The sequence below is a fragment of the Penicillium taxi genome (assembly GCF_028828555.1).
Source record: "Penicillium taxi strain IBT 34144 chromosome Unknown utg000005l_segment0_segment0, whole genome shotgun sequence".
NCBI classification, from domain to species: Eukaryota; Fungi; Ascomycota; class Eurotiomycetes; order Eurotiales; family Aspergillaceae; genus Penicillium; species Penicillium taxi.
The window spans coordinates 914736-936462 of NW_026643207.1; the positions used below are offsets into that span (position 1 = coordinate 914736).

General features: G+C 46.1%; 8 protein-coding genes across 8 annotated transcripts; 3 read left to right on the plus strand and 5 right to left on the minus strand.

Moving 5' to 3' along the window:
- Positions 1-228: 228 nt before the first annotated feature.
- On the minus strand, positions 229-698 carry N7495_007701 (SNUT3/LISCH7 family protein; the record flags this gene model as incomplete). The annotated part of the gene is made up of 2 exons (XM_057210352.1): positions 229-560; positions 611-698. 2 exons carry the CDS (start codon positions 696-698, stop codon positions 229-231), a joined length of 420 nt encoding a protein of 139 aa, XP_057059895.1.
- Positions 699-3822: 3124 nt separating this feature from the next.
- On the plus strand, positions 3823-5025 carry N7495_007702 (Elongator subunit IKI1; the record flags this gene model as incomplete). The annotated part of the gene is made up of 3 exons (XM_057210353.1): positions 3823-3981; positions 4085-4241; positions 4295-5025. 3 exons carry the CDS (start codon positions 3823-3825, stop codon positions 5023-5025), a joined length of 1047 nt encoding a protein of 348 aa, XP_057059896.1.
- A 164-nt stretch (positions 5026-5189) lies between these two features.
- N7495_007703 (SNAP receptor SEC22) lies at positions 5190-6075 on the minus strand (the record flags this gene model as incomplete). Its single annotated transcript, XM_057210354.1, has 5 exons — positions 5190-5252; positions 5311-5716; positions 5774-5883; positions 5942-5976; positions 6042-6075. The coding sequence occupies 5 exons, from the start codon at positions 6073-6075 to the stop codon at positions 5190-5192; spliced, it is 648 nt and encodes a 215-aa protein (XP_057059897.1).
- Positions 6076-6333: 258 nt separating this feature from the next.
- N7495_007704 (uncharacterized protein) lies at positions 6334-8034 on the plus strand (the record flags this gene model as incomplete). Its single annotated transcript, XM_057210355.1, has 3 exons — positions 6334-6444; positions 6509-6988; positions 7042-8034. The coding sequence occupies 3 exons, from the start codon at positions 6334-6336 to the stop codon at positions 8032-8034; spliced, it is 1584 nt and encodes a 527-aa protein (XP_057059898.1).
- A 567-nt stretch (positions 8035-8601) lies between these two features.
- On the minus strand, positions 8602-14894 carry N7495_007705 (AP-1 complex accessory protein LAA1; the record flags this gene model as incomplete). Its single annotated transcript, XM_057210356.1, has 4 exons — positions 8602-10469; positions 10528-10759; positions 10807-12438; positions 12492-14894. The coding sequence occupies 4 exons, from the start codon at positions 14892-14894 to the stop codon at positions 8602-8604; spliced, it is 6135 nt and encodes a 2044-aa protein (XP_057059899.1).
- A 253-nt stretch (positions 14895-15147) lies between these two features.
- On the plus strand, positions 15148-16033 carry N7495_007706 (post-initiation translation factor DPC29; the record flags this gene model as incomplete). Its single annotated transcript, XM_057210357.1, has 2 exons — positions 15148-15352; positions 15408-16033. 2 exons carry the CDS (start codon positions 15148-15150, stop codon positions 16031-16033), a joined length of 831 nt encoding a protein of 276 aa, XP_057059900.1.
- A 428-nt stretch (positions 16034-16461) lies between these two features.
- Positions 16462-18710, minus strand: N7495_007707 (Mis6 domain protein; the record flags this gene model as incomplete). Its single annotated transcript, XM_057210358.1, has 3 exons — positions 16462-17526; positions 17581-18608; positions 18668-18710. 3 exons carry the CDS (start codon positions 18708-18710, stop codon positions 16462-16464), a joined length of 2136 nt encoding a protein of 711 aa, XP_057059901.1.
- Positions 18711-19417: 707 nt separating this feature from the next.
- Positions 19418-21510, minus strand: N7495_007708 (CLPTM1 family protein; the record flags this gene model as incomplete). Its single annotated transcript, XM_057210359.1, has 4 exons — positions 19418-19753; positions 19809-20294; positions 20344-21405; positions 21469-21510. 4 exons carry the CDS (start codon positions 21508-21510, stop codon positions 19418-19420), a joined length of 1926 nt encoding a protein of 641 aa, XP_057059902.1.
- Positions 21511-21727: the final 217 nt, after the last annotated feature.

Consider the following 21727-nt stretch of genomic DNA (forward strand, 5'->3'; position numbering starts at 1 on the left):
TGGTGAATAACTACGTCACCCGCTACTGAGTAGTTCCACCTAGACAAGTTCCACATCTCCAAATCAACCTAGATACAATATCAAAATGCTTATTGAATAGACGGAATGGGGTACTAAAAGATGTCATATTCGCTGTGGTATTTTGAGCTGTTGGAAATAAAAATGCAATAGAAGAGCCCGACTTGAAGACACCTCGTGAATCATAAGCGCAAAGCTGATGGATTACCGCTAATCCTTCCCGCCACTAGGACTCAGTGCGCGGTTGAAACCACCACTTCGGTTCATGTACTGGCGATACTGGAGCACCTTGGTCTTCCGTACATAGCCGACATTGTTTCCCGGGACCTTCATGTTGTGGGTGCTTCGAAATCTGGTGAATCCCATAACCTCACGCATAGTTGCCATCATTTCTTCGTCGATCTCGTCTTCGCTAGATTCATCTGGACTGGGCTCTTTTGCCTTGCGCTTACTAGTTTCGCTAGCGTCGACAGACTTGCCCTTGGGTTTCAACGCAGATTCCAATTGCTCTCGATGATCCTGGTATTTTTGGGGGTTTTCTTCTGTACGACGAGTGAGCGATGGTAAACTTTCCTAATTGGGTAGAACGTACTGCGTTTGGATATGTCGAATTTTTGGACCCGGAGTGGAGCGCGCTGCGACAGTGGCTTCGCTGACGGATTTGCTGATGAACCAGCCATGGCGGGCGTTTGAAAAATTGTGCTGAAGAATAATTAAAAGGGATGGTTCAAATGATACGTACGGACAAGAAACATTTCCGGGCGGTGTATAAAGCGGCGTACTAAATTAAGTAGGCGGTCAGAAAATATTTTTGGCAAAACAACTTCCTTATCAGATGAGGCTTAAAGCTTGGAATGATATATGCTATACACGGTACTAATCGGAAAATGAGGAATTATAAGCCTAAGTGTTGGTACTATCATCTCATGCTTATTATGGGATCACTCGCCGCTTATCGGGTGGGAAGCCACATGCTTATCATGTGACTTCCAGGTACCATATCCATAGCAGCAGTTTCATGATAATCAACCACTTCTTACAACTTACAACTACCGCACGTACTACACGCAAAAGTAGACTACTTGCAGCGTAAGCTGAATTCCAATAGCAAGCTATTGTAGATACTCACGACCTGAGTATCCCGACAGTAAGGAACTATCAAAGAGCGAGAAGGTGCTGAACAAATGGAAAGGAGTAAGGACTGAACCAAAACAAATAAACCTGAGGTCACTTGAAACCTCTTTTTCAGTGATTTGGTTCTTACTAGTCCATAAGTCAAGAGAAAGGGCAATTGTCTGGCTTGAAATAGCAAGATCTTCCTTCAACTTCGTACGTTGGAAGTCAAATTCTTCTTTCAGGCGACGCAGAAGTGTTGTCCGGGAGGTAAAAGGGAGTGAGACCCCCATCTCTTCAACCATTTCCCGAAATGAAGGCTCTTCAATAACAGTAAATGATTGCTTAGTCTTAACAACCTAACGAAGAAGTTTCGTCTCAATCCGCTGCTGATGGTCTAAGAGAGTCTCCTTTTTACTCCAATAGGAATAAAGAGAGGATACTGGTGCTATAGCCATAGAGTTATTCATCTCTTGGGTATAAGGGGCCCGAACATTATGGTCAACTTCCAAATGCCGTTGAACATTCGCAAAAGATCCATATCTTTTTGAATCAAGGGTGCACCAATTACATGAATTACCATTTTTAGTCTGGAGGGTACACCGAATCTCTCGATCATGAGCTACCTTTTCCTTAGTGTTTTTATTGATCTATTCTATCGGAAGCTCTTTAACCGAGAGATATTCAAACATCCAATCATGCTTTGATGGTCTTGATCTCTTAGATCTAGCAGTCACCTGGTATATAGACTCAGAAGGTGTAGGCCGAAGTGTAGAACATAAAGGCCCAGGCGTAGCGTAAATAGGTATGTCTGGAGCCAATTGGTCATCATGATCTATAAAACAAAACATCAATATCAAGTAGAGAGATATGGTGAGATTGATATTACCAATACGATCAGTGGGTTCAAGGATAGGGTCTTGCCAATCTTCATTTTCAAGCCCTCTATTTAGATTAAGTAGTTTTGACGATTACCGCGTGTTTCCATGACGTTGAACTGGATAGAACCATAGAATACAAGGCAAGGATTCATAACTATCATGTAATACTAAATATATTACAATCTAGTTAGACGATAACGCCCGTTATCGCCAGCCCAAAAAAGTCAGCGATAATTATCGCCATACTGAAAAAAGTCGGCGTTATCGGACCGTCAACGTTAACGGACCTTCATTATCGAACGATAAAAATATCGTGTGCACCCCTATTTTTCACCGGTATGTGATTTTTAATTCAAGTTTCTTGATGCAGCTGTCCTGGATCTCGTAACTGGTCTTGACCGAGGTCGAGATCGAGGCTGAGCATAATCTAAACTCCCAGCCCAACTCACTCGCTTACCAGTTCCATTGATTCTGTCCAATTATTATTCGCGGAGCTCCACAGTTGTGCGTATTGTAGGACTCGTTTTTCATCTTCATCAAGTGAAGCTTGAGTGATTCTTACGTAATATCCCATATGGGAAATAATTATAACAGATGGATAGGGTGTCTTCAGAATAGCCTATGAGATATTAGAAACACCATCCGCATTCTTTGCGCCGATATCTGCGAGTATTTATGTAATACTACATAGCAGAGGTGTCTTTTGCGCCAGTTTTCTAGGAGTGAAATCGCATGTCACTTAACCTCGACGTCGTCTGTTTTCCAAAGTTCATTTCTTCGGGGATCGGCTTTCATTATTCTTGTCCTATCCAAGACGTAGCATGTGGTATATACAGTTCAGAGTGACTTACAATTCTAAGGCTACATAGCGTCGGTACCCAAGGAACCTCGGGATCTAAGAGGAAGAAGGGAGACTAGAGGATAATTTTGCGTGATATAACCCCACCTAATGAGTACTATGAATCTTGTTATCTGTATCTAGGTATAGATATATAGCTCACAGCCACTACAACTACAATTGTCTATATCTGGTAATTAAATATGGGTCTCATATAAGAGTCCTGCATGCTCAAGGGCCATTTAGCTGTTCAAGTCTGAAGTTGTGAGTACCTGGGTATCTTTTAGAAAAGAAAGAAGATCAAATAGTGATTCTAAGTTTCTCCTATGAAAATATAGGCGGGTTTGTAGTTATAGACTAGTTGTTGAATGCGCTTAAGAGCGTGGTGCCATATTAAAATCCGGTTCTGTGAATTTAGCTTATCAGAGGAGGGGAAAGCAACCTTGGAATATTGAGAAATTGTGAAAGAGGATAAAAACTAGTGTCACGATCACGGTCACGGCCACGTCACGCTTAATTTCCTGGATACATCCATCTATACAGCTCGACCCGTAGACGCTCCCAAACAACAGCTCCCTAGCCCCGGAGACAATCTCGACCCAAGGACTTCTGTAAAAGCTGGTCTGTAACAGCAAAAAAAGAGTGCCACCCAAGGTTCATCAGAATTTCAATAAAACAAATAGTAGTAACGTTGATGATATCTGACCTTTTGAAATTGGAGCTTTGGAAGACCTTGGGAGATTATCTTTTTGCCTCTCCCGGATTTCTTAAGATTCTTCTGATACATTCTTATTCAATAGCTAAATACGATATATTTACTTATTTGATTAAAGAGTAAACCAAACTTCTTCGGGTCGGCCCGTTGAGCCTCAAACTATAATTTTCACTGCAAATTTTTCTCAACGCCCAGTTACCCCACTTCCACTTCGCCGTCTTCTTAGCCACAACCTAGGTGCTCCATCTCATCTAGCTATGGCTCCAATCAACTTGTCCCATCGACGGACACATAATCTACTCCTTATCTCCAAACTGCTAAGCCTACGGGACACAGCCTCACCGCTTACCCTCTTGTTGGACTCGTTGGAGCAACCCGCTACTACTCTCCTTAAGGAGTATATCAGGCGCGCCAAGGTATGTATCTCTGTGACTATAATTAGAAAAGTTATTCTTCAACAACAATTTGACCTATTTCAACCTTGGGGACGCATATCAAATTTGCTGACTCTTCGCGAAGCTCTCAAAAGTCCATATCACTCTTATTTCATTTGAAACATTGAAGCAACCAGACGGTGTTGATGCATTCATATCTGCGCGTCGCAAAACTCCTGCCGATATCATAAAGGAAGTCTCGCTTGCATATCAAGTTCCTGCCTCGGTTGGCGTGTCAAAAAGTGAGTGTTCTGCCTACAGTCAGTTACTCTGTGCCAGTGCTTATCACTTCAAGGACGCCTCATAATTATTGATGCTATCAACCCACTTCTGAATACTCGGAAAACTGACCCTGGGTTTCATCTTCCTTCCTTCCTTGGTTCCTTCATTGCTCCATCGAGCCCATCAGTACCCAAGGCCGAAGTATCACTAGTAGTGACATACCACAAAGATGTCCCTGATATTCCTGTGCCAAATCACTACTCACCATCACCACTTTCAATGCTCACATATCTTGCTACAAGTGTGATTACTCTACATTCCTTTTCTCATATTCTAGCGCAGAAGGCTGCTCGCGACCGCAGTCTGGCTGCTCCTGTTTTCGGCCTCGAAGAGGAACTTGATGGCATTCTTCTTGGTCGACTAGACAAACTAGTGGGCACAGGAGCTGTGGAAGGAATTGTACTTGAGCTAGAGCATCGCCGCAAGAGTGGGCGTGGCGTTCTGGAATGGTATCTTCTTCCGCCTGCATCACGCTATTCGCCACAACAGGTCAAAGAGGTCGTAACCCTTCTCGACGACAATACTTTGTACAACCCTCCTATGCTTGCTGACAATAGCCCCGACGATGAGGAGCCAAAATCGACATTCGAAATGGGCCTTACCGAGAGGCAGAGGCGAGAGAGAGAAGGAGTCGTGCTACCATATTTTGATGCCCAGCATGGAGATGGACCAGGCGAAGGAGGCCGCATTCTTTACGATATGGGCGAAGAAGACGACTTCGACGAAGAGGAAGATGAGATCTAAGCGCCCCTACAATCAATTATAAAATATTATGCAGTTCTCAATACATTTCTGCATTCCAAGGTTCTTGAATAGGTGGATTGTGTCCCGCAACCACCGGGAGGTATTAATAATGCATACATTCATACAAGAGAGCCCGACGCACAGCTCCTGACAAGCAAAAGATATCAAAAGAATCTCCACCAAAGCAAAAGAAGGATGACGAACCCGAGGCCGGCGAAAGGCCCATACTATAATACGGTCAGACACTGGATGTTGGATCTCCGATGTTGGATTGCGCAATCCTACCTGCTTCAACAGCAATTCCCAGTTGATGCGTACTGCTGCCCGCCGGTATTTTTTGCTGTCTTCGCGCAAACGGCCAGAAAGCTCACCCATACGTTCCAAACTGTCCCCACGGTACAGCAGGTCCTCGATGTTCTTCGTCATAACCTTAGTGACATCACGCAGCTCATCATTCAGTTTATCCAGATTCTGAGAGGCGCGGCCGTCTTGGTACAGCTTCTTTGTGCGTTGAATGAAGGTGTCGAATTCAACAAAGGCATATGGACGGAGATTTGGTGATTTGTACTGGGCTGGGCTGTAGGTAGTGGTGAATTCGGCGGCGATATCAGCGAGATAGGTGAAAGCGAGCTTGCGAGGATATGAGCGTTCGCATATGCAGAGGAAGCATACATCATCTTGAATAGTGTAACTTGAGTTTGATCAGCGCTTCCAACATCTCTATCAGTTAATTCATTTGAATGCTCACTGTAGATTGTATTGACCAGACTCAATGCTTGCCTGCAGAGCGGAGTTTCGATTCAATCGACGGAAGATCATCTTAGTTTGAGATTTGATCTCAGCAAGCGCCGACTCATCCTGTATTAAATGTCAGTCTGAAACTAGCATTTTCAAACTTCACTCCTGAATGCCTCACCTGTTCGTTATCCACTGAAGCGGCCAACATAAGGCCTAGGTGTCCGATATTAGCATTATTCTTTTTTGACCTTCTTGAACTCCCAATGAGATAAATATACCATCAAGCCTTCCGATCTGTGTTGATTTAACCATCTTGCCAGTTGCCAGTCCGCGTTAAAGCAGCTGAATTGCTCTTGTTTTGCCAGGTCAACTATTGTCACAAGCCCGCTGAGGAAAAGCGGTCTCGACTGGCAGAATCGTTGGCCGCCCGGAGTGAGCTAACAATCGATAACATTCATTCGTTTGCTAATTACTGACCTTTTGTAACGATGCCCTAGACGACGAACCAACTCCTCTACCAGAGTAGTGGGCGAAAGGGGCGTTGAAATTCCGCCCTCTGTCCATCCGACGATGGCTTCGCCAACAAAGCGCACACCCCGCAAGGCCGCACCCCAAAAAAAGTGGACCGAGGAGCACCTGCTGACAAGTGAGAAGTCCGTCTTGGTCGGCGCAGATCTTGTGGTATGAATTTTCACTCGCAGGACTTATAATTATTTCAAACTAATGATATGGGTATATATTGCAGAAACTATTGGCGAGCTCTGCAGCATGGAGCTGTTTGGAGGAAGATGAGAAACGCCAAATCTTAGCTCTCCTCCCCGAAAATACACACCCAATCACGGAATCTTCATCGGAGAATCCAAAGAAGATCATTCCACCTCTACCCGATTCTTTCGTTCGTTACTCCAACAATTGGCGAGATGGTATCCGCCAGTTCCAGCTTGATCTCCAAAATGGCCGCTATGACCCAGAATGGTTGTGCCAGGCTGAAGAGGCGCGAGACAAACGTGCAAATGGTGATTTCGATTCCTTTAAAAATGATGAATTCGAAGAGTTCTGGGGCCAGAAGCAGAAAGTCGACATGAATCTTGCATGTGGCGAGAGTGGACGCGTCAAGCTCAGAGATCTTATTGCGGACGGTGTAATCTTGATGGGTGACGTGTGGAGATTCCAATTCGTTTTCGGCAAGGGAGATGAACGGATTTTCATTGACAAGGAAGTTACGGTATGAAATAGCTCTGGTAGATGTTTTGTGATCACTACTTACCTTAATTATAGGTCCATAAGATTCATCCCGCAAAGTTGACCTTTATCATCCCTACCGGTCAACGTGTTTTCCTCCCAAGTGGCTCAGCAATAGTCCAAGCGACAGAACCACAGACTCAGGAAAGCGGGAATAGGAACGGGGACGTTAATGAATCCACTAAACAAGAAGGAAATGAAGAGGAGGGAAAATTATCTCCGAAATTGGATGATGATACTTATCTCGGCATCACAAAAGAGATAGCTACCACAGGAATCAAGAAAGAGACAATTGCGCCTACACAGGAGAATTGTCCAGAGCCGAAAGAAAAGCAAATCTGTCTAACTGGAGAAGCAAGTTCAAATGACAACGACAATGTTCAAGTTGTGGTTATGAGCTCTCACTCTGCAATTCAGTCAGTACCTGACGTCGTGCTGAAACGTCTAGTTCCTCAGTCTACTTCAGAACCATCACCAAAGCGAAAGCGCGGCCGACCGCGCAAACATCAACCCACTCCAGAATTATCACAAGATGTGGATGCATCAGACGTTTCTGGGGAGGCTCTCCAACAGAAACTTTTCAAGTCAGAGTCTGTTGAGCTAGAAATTGAGGTCCAGGTCCAGCAACCTAAATCTCTGGATCACAATTTCACTAACGACATTACGAATGCACCCGAGCAAAGCGAACCTGAAATCCCTACTAATCACCATACAATCACTCAATCTCCGACTTTTCATGAAACAGAAATGGACATTGACACAACCAACGACTCCACAGCCTTGACCACTGAATCGCAGATTAACCTAATTAAGCCTTCCCCTCAACCAACTTTCAGTGGTCCAGCTGCGATCATTGTCACCGTGGTTTCGCCTAACTCACTCGTTAAAGAAATTTTGAAAACAGACGGCCGCAGGCCAGATGGGCGATCAGCGAATGCCTGGAAAGAGATCCGCTGCTTCAGGAATAACCAGGATATGGGCTCACTCTTTGATGTGAGACACACTTGGTATCTTCAACAGCAAAAATAGGTGGCCTGTTTCCTTGTGGGGTTTCATGGGAATAGTGGTGATTTGCTCTCCAATGTCATTTGACTTGCAAACCCTTGGAATGTACATAGTGCAAGAGCTCATAACGATTCTCTATTGGGACGGGCCCGGGGATTTGATGGTCCAATCAATATCAGTATTGTAAACTTGGAACTTCGGGATCCAGCTATTAACATTTATCGAAAAGATGTGGTCTGTATACTGGTAATGAGTAGTCTTAACCTGGGCAGTGATTCCAAATTTTGGTTGCTGTTGACATGGGCATGGCGCGGGTGAAGGAGAGCCTGAGTTCAAGGTTCAAAGATACCTAAGGTAGGAAGAACCCGGGGCCGACATCAATTGATATGCAGGGTAGAACTTGAGGCACATAGAGAGGCACTTAAATGTGAGAAAAAGAGTAAATTAGAATTAAATACTTATTTCAAGCGTCGTTCTGCTCTCAAAGCAGAGCACTCATGACATCATTTACATGTACACATGGGGAATCCTGCGCTATGCATTCCAGGTTCCATACATCGTATCATTCTTCAAGAACCTCCATGGATGCATTTAGAAGTCCATTCGTAGAGCAATGCTGGGCGCAGCCTGTTGCATGTTATCTTCTGCCTCGTCCTCCTTGGACGATCCGGCACCAATACCCGCGCTGCGGAGAACCTCCTCCAACAGCGATTTTTGATCTGCATTCATATGAGCCACCAAATTTCGGAAGGTGACTTGGTCCACCTTTGCAAGTACCAAGAGAAGATCAGCTGATTCTTCATAAACTGTTTGGCCTTCGCGTTTAGCTCGTGCCAAGAAGGCGGATATGAAAAGAGAGACGGCAGTGGGGACTTCGGCCGCAGAGAAAGTCCCTGTGGTGACGCACGACACAAGGGTGCGGGCAATAACTGTGCGAGAATTTTCGGGATCATTGGGGATTTCTCCATTGTCTGCTGGACAGCCGACAAGGAAGGAGATTAGGCGAGGGATGAGATAACGAGAGATCACATCGTCAGTCATGAAGCGGGGACTGGGCTTGAGAATTATGGACCGGAGACAACTGGCCGCAACTGTAGCAAGCCCCACATCTTGAAGACAGTCAAGGAGCTCATTGAGAACCCGGTTAATGACTGGGTCTCGGGGTGGGAGGACATGTCCACCTGCAGTGAGGAGGAAGGTGATGGCCAAGAGAGTGTTCTTGGCACATGCCATAGAGGAATCTGCCTCCCGACGTTGTGCAATAGTGAGGATGGTCAACAGCCGGGTGAGACAGCCGCGGATCTGGAAGGCAACTACGTCGTTATCTTCTGGAGTTCCAGAAGAGTGGGTGATACTGTGAACGAACTGCCGAAAGACGGGTAGCGACTGGGGGACAACTTCAGTCTGGCAGATGCCCGTCGCAAAAATTGTAGTGAATATGTGTAGGATACAGGCGTGGAGATCATTGCGAATGATGGAGGGGAATACCGCGGCAACGTCGACAAGAGATCGAAGAGCAAGTCGAATAAGTGCAAGAGAATCGTCCGAGGTGACGTTGAAACGTGCCAGAGGTGTTGATTCCCGAAGATTGGGAAGCATGCCAGCAAGAACAAGGATAATGCTTCGGGTCAGCTCAAAGAGTTGCTCAATATCATCGGAGAGGTGATCACTTCGTTCCTGGTCACTCTTTGCTGCTGGATGATCCAGTGACAAATTTTGGGCAATCTCAACAATAACAGTCTGGATTGGGATACTCTCAGTAAGAACGAGCCTGTCGAAGGTATCCATCGTCTCAGTAAAGATTGCGTCTTGGTAGATGGCGTTACCAGAGATAATTGGCCGTAAGATTCTCTTCAGGGCCTGGAGGATCTCTAGACGATGCGAGGAAGAGGTTCCTTGATCAACCAGTGACTCAAAAGCAAGCCCGAACAAAACAAAGAAGAATGCAACAGGCTCTTCACGATAGTTGATGTCGTGGCCTTTACCTTTGAGATCAACATTCACTTGGTCTTCATTCTTTTCCTTTGCCTCATCCACATCACTAGAATCTTGAGGCAACTGAAGTTTACCATCTAAAGCATCAAACACAAAGTCGATGTCTTTTTCAACCAAACCAGCAATGGCATCCACAATATTGAGCCATGTGTCTTGGTAGAACTTCAGCAGCGTTTCGCGATTCAAGGCAGCGTAAACTTCATCTAGGTTGTCACTCTGGGTGCTTGTTCCTAGAGCACCTGATATATCCGGCTCAAAGCGCAACCGCGCATATTCCTGAAGGGAGGATAACCAAAGAGGAGTTAACCGAGCAAGGTAAGGCTGAACTACCTTGTTAAGATACTCGTGCTCAATACTCGCGATTTGCAGCCTGGCCCACGCAGAAAACAGCGCCAATTTGACCATAACTCGAGCATTGGAGTTTAAGCCCTTGAGGTCGCCAATTTCCGTGGTCTCGGGGTTTTCTATCATTTGTCAGTACGTGGCCAAGGATTTGTAGTAGGTAATGGCATAAGTACATACTTGAAAAGTTCTCTAGGCCGAGGACGAGAAGCTTCAAAATTCTGCCCATACGATCAACATTTGTCACGATGCCCGTTGCAATGAAAGTAGCTGAAACGTTGATGGCCTCGGACGCAAGTTCCGCTGAAGAGTCCACTGCAAAAGCTGGTGTGAGAGCAGAACTAATTTGAGCTTGGTACTGCTCAAGTAGAGACGCTTCTGCGAAATCCGGGTCTGGAGTTTTGCCAAACATCTATGTATGGTTAGAACGTTGACCTATCAGTATAAAAGGCAACTTACAGTCAAAACTTGATCGATAATCTTTAAACCCCAAACGCGCAGTTCAATCACATTGGCGGTGGATGCGGAAAATGCCATCCTCACAATATCTCCGACCTTAGATTGGAGAGCTAATTCAGCGGGGATAGTTTGATCTGGTAGGATAGCCTCTTGGACAGTTTCCAGAAGCTCGGATAGACAGCTCATGGCAAAGTTGCGAGTTTGCCACTTCAGTAGTTCTTGGCCAGATATAGCTCCATTTGCAACATCACCCTGGCCGTCGCCGGCGACAGCGGAGGCAAATCCAGCCACCTCATCGTCAGGGATATCGGCCGCGGTATTGTGAGTCGCGGTTAGAGGGGGTATTTCCGCCTTTCTGCGGGTCTTGGTCATAATATTTTGACAGCGTTGGATCCAGAATTCAGTCTCAGTGAGTGCCGTCTGCTGCAACCATTCTTGGATCATAGTCTTGAGAGGTGAGTCGTCCGGTGCATCATCGAATGCGAGCCAGATATCATCCTCAAGTGTATCGGATGCGGCACCTACTACAGAAGCCGCATCCCGTTTCATGAGATTGCTAAGCCCGCGGACTGCAACTTCTCGCATCATCGGACTACTAGCACGGAGCTCAGTTTGCAAACGCTTTACATATCCCGTGAAGTCCACAAATTTGGAAGCATACAGAGAGAAATGATCTAGACACTTGGAGCTCTCTGTGACTAGAGATGGGTTCTCCTCCAGCTGGAACTGGCGAAGCAGGGTAAGGATAAGGTTGCGAGTTTTGGCAACATCTTGTAGATCAGGTCCCAGCACATTGATAAGTGAGTCCACACAGCGACTGATGACTACGGGAGTCATGAACGCCATCTCGATGTTAGAAGTAGCCAAGGCTGCTGCTTCCTCGTTGTGAGTATCGGCATTGTAGAGCTGGGCGAGCATTCCCAAAGAGCTAGAGGTAAATGGCGAAAATGTGAGTCCAGCAGAATTAGCGACTCGTTCCAAGCCACCCAAGGCCCAGAAATGAACGACCGGATGAGGATCATTACAGAGAGACATTAGCACCCCAACGATAGTTTTGAGATGCAAACCAGCTGCCATGCCGCCGACTTGAGAATGTATACATCCCAATGCAGCGGCGCAACCGGCCCGAGCATTGGGCTCGCGGTTCTCAATGATGGTGTCCACCAGCCAGTTAACCTGTGTATTGGTGCAAGAGTTCCCGGCGCTGTCACAGAGACGGCCCAAAGCCTCCACTCCAATGGTTCGGACAATTGGGTCTGTGTCAATGACGAATTTTTGAACAAGCTCCTGCAAGATTTTGTCGGTTGATGTGCTCAACTTTCCTGCAGCAAAGTCGGTTTCCTTAACAGCAACTTTGAGAGCATGCAGAAGGGCCACGGCGATATTGACGCCCAGTGCTGCCTTTCTGCCAGGGTTTCGTTGAAGACTTGGCGAAGTTAAAAACGTGGCAATCGACTCCACGCTACTTTCTTGGATTTTTGGTGAGTGAAGAGCAATAGCAACAGCAAACAAGTCAATTGCGGAGTTAATGACACCGGTAGTAGGCGGGTCAAAAGAGAGAGCATTTCCAGGTTGAAGCCCATACAGAAACATCGAATCATGTTCTTTCGCTCCACAGATAGGGAAATTCAACTGGTAAATCTTAGCTTCACATGTCTAAGCATTGAGAAAAGAGCATTACTCACCACATCGTCAACATGTTGATCAACCGAGTCAATCCCAGACCAAGAGGGGGCATGTTCACTACCAGTCGATCCAGAAAATGCAACATGAATGTATTCTCGAGCGAGTCCAGTGACACCATACCCAAAATTATCGCAGAGGTCCCAGAGACCGTCAAATTGTCCCGTTGAGGCAGCAATAGAGCTTTCTAAGGACCGATACTGTGCATCCGGGTCCGCAAATGAAGAGATAGCGAGACTCAAAAGGCTCGATTGAGATATAATGTCACCGTGACTGGGATGGTGAACATGAACCAATTTCGAAAAACATTGAAGAATTCGACGGCGCACCATGGTGATGAAATCGTGCAATTGCATTGAAGGATGAAGGCGCTGTGAGATTTCTTCCGCCGTCTTGGGACGGGGCAGGTCATCCAAAAACTCGACAGAATTCTGCAGCATGACACCTATTCTTTTCGCACTGTCTGCTGTAATAAGTCTGCTATTAAATTCCATAAAGACAAGCAAAGCACTGAGAGAACATTCCCGAACATGAGCCAAGAAACTGATTTCCAAAGTGCCTCGCTTGGCAGAGTTCTCTTTGCCCAAATGCTTAGGCAGAGAGTTCTTCCAGAGAAGCATCAATTGAGAGAGGTGAATCTTGACAAAACTGGGCCCTAATGGCATAAGACCACCGATCAAGATCCATGCCACTTGAATTTGTGTGCTTGCGATTCGTAGTTCGGAGGTGCTACTGGTCTTGAGAAGGTCAGTCGCCCGGGAAAAGATGCGTGCAAACAAGTCCACAGAGCCATAGAGCGGCTGTAGCCGAGAAGTACTGAGCATTGCAGAGAGTCCGTTTGCAAAGCCGACACAGCGTCGAGGCGAATGACGGGGAGCGGACAGCTGTCCAATCTCTCGATTGAGACTGTTCATGCAAATTGTAACGCATGACAGAAGCTGATTGGGGCAAGCAAGAACAAAGCTGCGGAAACAGTGGGCTGCATGTATCTGTACGGTGTAGCTTGGGTGAGGAAGAACTTGCAGTAACGCATCACGACAATTATCTGCATGAACCGCGAAAGCAGAGCCAAGAGAGTCAATCAATGATGACAAAGCACTCATAGCACAAGTCAATGTATACTTGCTGGGCTCTCGGCGCTCTTGAATGACTTGGGGGTAATCTTTTAGTATATTGTTGATAAGCCATTGGGCGCCGTTGAGCTGACTGCTCTCCTGGAGCATCTCATGCCCAATTGTGTCTTCGAGGATACTCTTGACGAACTTGCGGGTCATAAGCAGGCGGAAGCGGTTGTATGTGACCGTAGAGTGATTCAAAAGCTCATTCAGTAAATTGGAAGCAATCTGTCCATAGCGATCTTCGACAATCTTATCACCTAAATTGCGGATGACGTACTTGTAACATATACAAATGCCAGCGCGCGTGCGGTTAGAGGTTGTACTCTTCAAGTACTGTGCTGACAGCTGGCACAGCAAGTCCGGAAGAAGGAAAAACAAGCGCGAATCAGCCTTCTTTGGAGCAGAAGGCTCAGGCGAAACCTCTTCCTCTTCATCATCTCCTGGTCGAGCCCCAGGCTTCTTGGACATTCTCTTGGATTTCTTAGTCTTCGGTTTCGGAGCCGCTAGGATAAGGGCTTCGGTTGCATGTAACTTAACCAGTGCCCGACCAAGACAAGCAGCTGCAGCATGTCTAACTGGCGAAGACGGACTATCAATCACCTTCCAGATAAGAATCTTCAGATTTTCAAAATCATTGATATTATCAAAGAAAGGTGTCATATTAATCATCTGCTCCAAACAGCGACAGGCTTGAATCTGCACAAAAGTAGACTTGTCGCTGCTGGCTGCATTGCGGGCCTGTTTCCAAATATCCCGCGCAGTTGTTTCATCGATAGGAACTCCGATACCGACCAGTATCTTGCGTAGGACAGAGAATATCACCCCACGGAAGCCAGTATGATTGCTTGCAGGTTTAAGCAGCTTAATCATGCTGCTTGTGGCCACATTAGACTGCATAAATGCGCTCTCGCCAGCTGTAGCAAATACCTCTCCCAGGCAATGCGCCGCTGCGAACTTTGTCTTGAGCTCAGCCTCGCTTTTGCTCGCGTTCAATATTCCGAGAAGATCGTTGATTGTCTCAAATAGGATCCCACGATCCCCTTTCGTCAGAATTGCGCCGAAGCATCTTCCTAGGTTGTTGCGCAGGACTCGAGTGATGGTTGGGGAGGAGAGTGTAATAATTTTGAAGAGCTCTTTTTTCAATGCTTTTTGTTGAGCTGATACCTGTGCAGGGTCGAGACCGGAAATAAATTGAACTAGATCGGAAGTGAAGGTGAGCAGGTAAAGGTCCTGTTGTTCGGAGGGGGAGTGCATGAAGCTTGGGAACGTCAAGCTCTTGAGCCGCATTTTCAGGGATTGTAGGTGCGGGGACAGCTTCTGAGGAAGACATTGGGGATGTTTATTGAAGCTAAATGAATCCCCATGAGATTTAAAGAGACCGGGAAGTAGAGTAGTAACAAGTTGCATCATCCCTCCTTATCGAGTTGTACCCCGTCCACGGAGATCGGAGAAACAGACGGCCCGGCCTTGAGAATGTATACAGCCGCCGCAATTCTCCAATGTTTTGAGGGGGAAAAGTTGGAAGAGACAAGAATAAGAGATGGCCCTTCGACTGCACAGACTCTTACCGAAAATTCGAGAGGCTCCTCCTGTCTGCGATTTTTGTCGTGGCTTTAGTACATCTCCAGTCGTCTTCTCCGGACATAGCAAGTGGGCAACCATCAAGCATGACAAGGCCAAGAACGACAGCGCAAAGGGCAAGGAGCGTCAAATGTTGAGCAAGGAAATTAGCGGCGCAACACAATGTAAGCAAGGTCTCCAATTGGCTGTGGATATCCACTAACCCTGATGTCTCTTTAGTATGGGGTCCTGATCCGAAATATAATCCACGTCTGACGCTGGCGCTATCGAATGCGAAAAGAGCCTCTCTTCCCAAAACCATTATTGAAGCGGCCATCCTACGAGGTCAGGGACTGAGTACCACCGGACAAAAATTGGAGTCTGTGACAATTGAGGCCATGCTTCTTGGATCAGTAGCTGTGGTCATTGAGTGTCAAACGGACCAGAAAGCTCGTCTGTTGCAAGATATTCGACATTTGATCAAGGACTATGGAGGAACAGTAACACCCACCACTTTTCTTTTTGAAAAGAAAGGAAGAGTGGTCATGGAGCAAAGGGAAGGTCTCGACGCGGATGAATACTTGGATCAAGCAATCGAGTCCGGTGCGACAGACATTATCACCGACGATAAAGACCGCTTGATCGTATATACCGAACCTTTCGAAACGAAACGTGTGGGCGAGGCATTTTCGAAATCATCTGGACTGACAATCGATGAACTGGGCATGTTCTGGGACCCGAATCCAGACACGCTTGTCGAGATGAAGGATGAAGAGCAAATAAAAGATCTTCAAGACCTCCTGAGTGACCTGCGGGAGGATAATAGCGTTCAGGATATCTACTTGAACGCTACAGAGAAATTTTGAAAATGGAAATCAGGCCTCCAGGGCTGTACATTAGCCTTGGAGCACCACTTGAGCAACATTGGAAAATATTGTACCATATACCTTGAACATACCTATTACCTACTGGCCACGACCGGCATCTTATTTGAGCGTTTCATTTTGACAGTCTATTCCAAGGTTGAACGTCAGAATCTCTCCGCAAAATGAAGATATTTGGTTGATCAACATCTAAATATCCAAGGACAACCAATACCAATAATTAAAAATACTCATACGGGATACGGACTCCGGACTCCGGAGTAGAGGCCGAACAATTTCTAAAGACGAGGAGAAATTCTGCATAGTGATTTCGCGTTGGACATCCTTCTTGCCAGTGTGAGCGAAACCGTCAGAACATGAAGCAGCTTGGCGTCAGTCCTCTTCCTATAGTCAGTTGCCGTTAACGTGGTTTACTTCTGCAAGTTTTTAATAGTACTCCTCATAAGTTCAGTTGTGCCCCGAGTGCCAACAGCATCCAGCCAGTTCAGCATTTGCACTCGATATTCTTGCCATGTGATTTTGGCGCCACCTTCCTGCTCCAAAGCCTGCAAGGCCTTCTGAGTGACGGGCTTTCTGAGCCGAGACTGTTGACCAGAGATTTTTTGGTCTTCTTCAATATCTTCAAAGCACGCAGCAGAGAAATTGCAAAATGCAGCGTGGTGGCTGAGCGAAAATATTGTAGAAATTGTAACATTGAAGGCTGTTTCCCGGTCATAGTGCCGGGCCACCTCATACACTTGACGAACGTGTTGAGTTAAAGCCGTGACACTTGATGCTGGTATGAGACACCCATGAGCATTATCATCTTCTGGGTTCAAAGCGCGGTTTCGCCATAGAAGATTACAAACATCCATGACATAGCCATTGAGTTGATTCGCGATTTTTGGGTCGTATGATGGCCTAGGAATGAGTTGGGAGGCGCGGGACGTCTCAAACGCCAACTTGTAGCCTGCCAGGATGGAGTTCAGGGTGGATATGGTGAAAATGTTCGGTATGAAGACAAGCGTGTAGATTGTTGTCGGCGGAGGGACGGCAAGACGGATACTACCAATCTTTGATGCGTGCAAGAAAATATTGACGAGACATTTGTAGAATCGGAGAATGGATGAAACGACCGGTTCGTGTGCCTTCATGTGGTCAAGGGGTACAAGTTCCGAAATTGTGGCGGCCAATAACTCTGCATGCTTGATAACTTTACTTAAAGGAATTGATTCCTCAGATATCGAGGGTTGAGTTCGAAGTTCCACACTCCATTCGTAAATCAATGATGAGTAAAAGTCAAGCAAGTCCGTTCTTGAGCTGAGATGAACATCTAGCAGAGCAGACTCCATTGGCAAAAACACGTTGCGACGAAGAGAATCGTAAGATTCGATTGGGATGAACTGGAGCAACCGAAGCACCTGCTCGCGATTATCTCGCCCATTCCAAATTTTTAGATATGATTCTAAAAAAGATCTCACAGGCGGTAAAAGTTTCTATTTTGCCGTCATCAGCCTAATTGAGCGAATATGGGGAATTGTCAATCTGACCTTTGTATAAATAGAATAGCCTAAAACAAGGCTTAAGATATAAGACAAAACTTCTGGTTCGTCTTCTTGGCCATCATGGATTTGCTCAAGCTGATCCTTCAAAAAAGTTTTCAGCCATTCGTCCAGGCGGTGATTTGCATCTTTTGATTGCACCAAGTGGAGATACTTCTGCGCCATGCCATTTTCAAGCATCGAGATAAGCTGATTTGGCAACTCAATCTTGTCAATATTTTCGACGAAATAACTTATGTCACGAATTTCTTCCAGTGAGGCGTGCTTCTTCGACACTCGAGATGTTTGTAAAACTGGGACCACAACTTCGATCTTGCTTCTTTTAATTGCGCCCCGGTGGAGGACTTGGAAGCTAGATCCCTGCGTTGCTTGTACTCTCTCCATATTTTGGGACTGCAACATCCTTGCATGACTTGACCAGTCGAGGTCGGGATGCTTGAAGAACAAGGAACTTCTTCTAGAACCACTCACATCCCCCGTAATGATATCGGGGTAGTAATTCTTGTAAGTGCTCAGCAGGCTAATGATTTCTTTTTCATCGCCAATATTCCTTTGAACCAGGTCCATCAAGGCTTGTATGCGGAATGGCTTGACATGTTTTCGGCGGGTAATCATGGAGAGTACATGACACAGTGACTTGCGCAGGCTGATCATATCTAAATGATTGAACAGAACAGCATATAACTTGCCGAGATGTGTTCTATCTTGCAAGAGATCATATGCAAGTATCAACCAGCGTACAAGTAGAGCCTGGGTTGCTGGACTTGGTTTGAACTTGCTGGGTCCCAGACAGCAAACAATATGGTTGACATGTTCGGACGCGACTCTCTCTTGCGGGTACAAATTCTTGATTAGAATTGTGATCGTACCCTGGTCAAGGTTGTTTTTCACTGTCAAGATCTTCAAAATTCGGCCTAGCATATTCTGTGGAATGCCATTTTCATACGCGACCGACGCAATTGTGTTGACCAATTTCCCAACATCTGTGTATCGTTGTTTGGCCGGAACAAATGCAGCTGTTATCAGTCAGTCAGTTATTCATCCTTCAAATACCTGCTTTTTTTGATTGTCATACTGGCTTCCAAATGCTCAATTGCATCAGTCAAGCTGCTATCCATTTCGAAGTGCCAATGCCGATGTCAAGATTATAATCGCAACGGCTGAACCTTGAACCCGCGGACGCGTTCAGTGTCAACACACAGTTATGAGAAACACAGGCCTTGAATTGGCATCAAACGTGATACATATCAGTGATTCATCACTCAATAGGAGTCCCGATGAGCTTATTCCAAGTAAATGAGAATTGAGCAGTAATCTAGCATTGAGTTGGGATGTTGGAGTCCTGTGATAGAAAGAGGTAGATTTCGGCAGAAATTGGCTTTAACCCGATTGGGTGACATCAACACCATCCAGTACATTATCACTTCAAGTATTCCATAGTTATAATAAAATTAAATGTATCCCATATCATCATTCAGATGTTAGGTTATCATAAATGGTATACGTAAGTGGCTCCTGATGTCCATGGCTAAGTGTTAACCTTTAAAATATCCCACGCTATAAGCAGTGCTTAGGTGGTACTTGATATCATCACTCAGAGAATTGAATCAGATCAAGAATCAAAATATTACTAGCTGATACATCCTCTCATCTAATGTTAGGAAAGCAAAAGTTTCATTTAATGCATCAATATCAACAGAGTAGAAACTTGCAGAGTCTCACTAAGCAAAGAATCATATCCTAAAATTTCGCGCTTACTGCGCAGGTGGGTAGAAAATTCCGGCTCAAGAATACTATTTTAGCGGGAAGAGAAAGAAAAAGCTGCTCATTTTCTCTTGCGGGTCGACTTGGAGGTGACCTTGGACGAAGATTGAGTGGCGGTGTCCTGCTGTTCAGATTCAACAACAGGGATAGGCTTCTCCTCAGAGTCCTCTTTCTCATTCTCCTCATCACTGTCACCTCCCTGGCCAAATTCGTTGACACGTTTGAAGTCAACCTTGTATTTCCAGCTCTGGTAAACCCAGATGAAGAAGATGACATCGTCACGAAGAGTGGCCAGTCGGTGCAGCCAAGGCATCTTCACAGTGAAAGCAAAGAGGTCGTCAATAAAGGTGTTGAAGAACTTGTAGGTCAATGCTTTGCCGGGCATGTGGGCAACAGACTAATTTGATCATGTCAGTTTACGGCTTTCAATGGAGACCTTAAGCGAAACTCACCTTCAAACGATAGTTGATATACAAACTTGGGACCATCATGAGGAATCCATATGCGTAGACACTTCCCACAAGGGTCTCAATGATAAAGGAGTACCAAGACTTGTGAGAGTTGTAGACGAGGCTGTATGCGGCGTATGCGAGAAGAAGAGGCACGGCAACGATGTACAGGTATCGGAAAGCAATAGCATCGTACTCTTTGGTCTTCTCTTCGGTCTCCGTGAGCTTGTGCTTGTCTTCAAACACAATTACATAAGGCAGGAATGAGAAGAATGAGTCGGCAGGAGGAGGACGCAGGCGAACATCGACCGTCTTGGTGACCTTCCAGGCTTCAAGCACGATACCGAAGCCCTGACTGGCCAGAATCATCCAGGATGTGTTCTCGTTATTGTCCATGAGGTAAAGGAAGATTATAAGTTGCATCAAGACATTGGCCAAAATGGTTCGAACCGAAGTGCCGACAGAGTCCTTCTTCTTGCGCCAGTGGGACTAAAAGACGGTTAGTCAAAGCTCTAGGATGTACCGAATTCCCACTTACAATATCACTCTTGAAAGCCAGCGTCTCGAAGATCATGTGAAGGATGGTGACCACGCCAGTTGTTCCCAGGAGGTAGATGTTAGTGTCCAACAGGATCTCCTTCACCATTTCCCACTCAGTACCATCACCGCCACCTGGAACAGGGCCACCAAGAGCAGCCTGCTGAGCACTCTGTTTTGAACCATCGTCGACGCTGGAGATTAGGCTGAACTTCCAATTGGCCATGTTGTTAAGAGTGATCCGCAAAGGCACGGTCTCAACAGTGGAGTTAAGCTCAGTCATATGGGTCCGCAACTGCCAAAAAGTGTTCAAAAATACGATTGGGTAATACCAGCCATTCTTGCCACTGGCATCACGAGCACCGCTGCGTTCCAGTTGCACAAACTTGCGAACAGACGGGTGCATCTGGCCGAAATTCTGAGATCCGGAGTCGGGGACCAGAGATACGGTGAAATTTGGGTGGTAGTACGAAGCAATCGAGACTTGCGGGGTATTGTCCTCCTCCTCTTCGACCTGTCCTTCCTCTTGAGTAGCAAGGAGATTCTTGAGCTTTCTAACTTTTTTCTTGGCAAGAAACTGGTTGAGAGGGCGCTGGAAGTGAACGGCATTATCAGTGCTGTATCCTTTGGCATAAGGGTCTAGTTGATATCCAGTACGAGCCAAGAAGAAATGAGCCCAGAGAGTTCCATTCTGCTGGACCTGCTTGGGGACATTGATGACCGTGTCAATTTCCCTGACATCGCTGTAGTTTCCAATCGTGAAGTTCTTCTCTTGTAGTACAAGTGTAGCATCAGGGGAAACTTTGAAAGAAGGAGGAACCACAGAGGGGGTCACATAGATGTTGATATCAATTGGGCTGTCGGCAGGCCAGATGGGAGCGATGAGATCCGGCAGAATGCTGGGTTCGACCACTTCACTAGGTTGAGGTCGATCCGCAAACGCCGGCATAGCACCCGGCGCACTCTCGAGACTAGATTTATCCTTGTTGTTGAACCATTGACTGATAAAAAATTGCGCGAAGAGGAATATCGCTAGGCCTTGAAGAGCGCCCTTGAAGCCAGACTATAGATAAATGCCAGTTAGTAAAGTAATAGAACGTAGAATCTCCTCTCTCAGGAAACCTACGCCAGACTCTGGCTCCCTTCTGGGTTGCCTCTGTTCAGGCATTATTGAGTGAGGGATCGGTGGAAGAGAGAAAGAGGCGATGTAGCTCTTGATAAGTAGGGAGTGGGCTTGGCGCTTTTCCCCTCCGAAAGATCAACTTAAACTCCGCAATTGTCCTAATCAATCGCGCCTTCGCTACGACTTTCCAACTTTCTACCTTTCCAGCTCCTAGTTCCTTAGCCCTTGTCACCGATTATTCTTGATCGCGCGATGGGTAGCG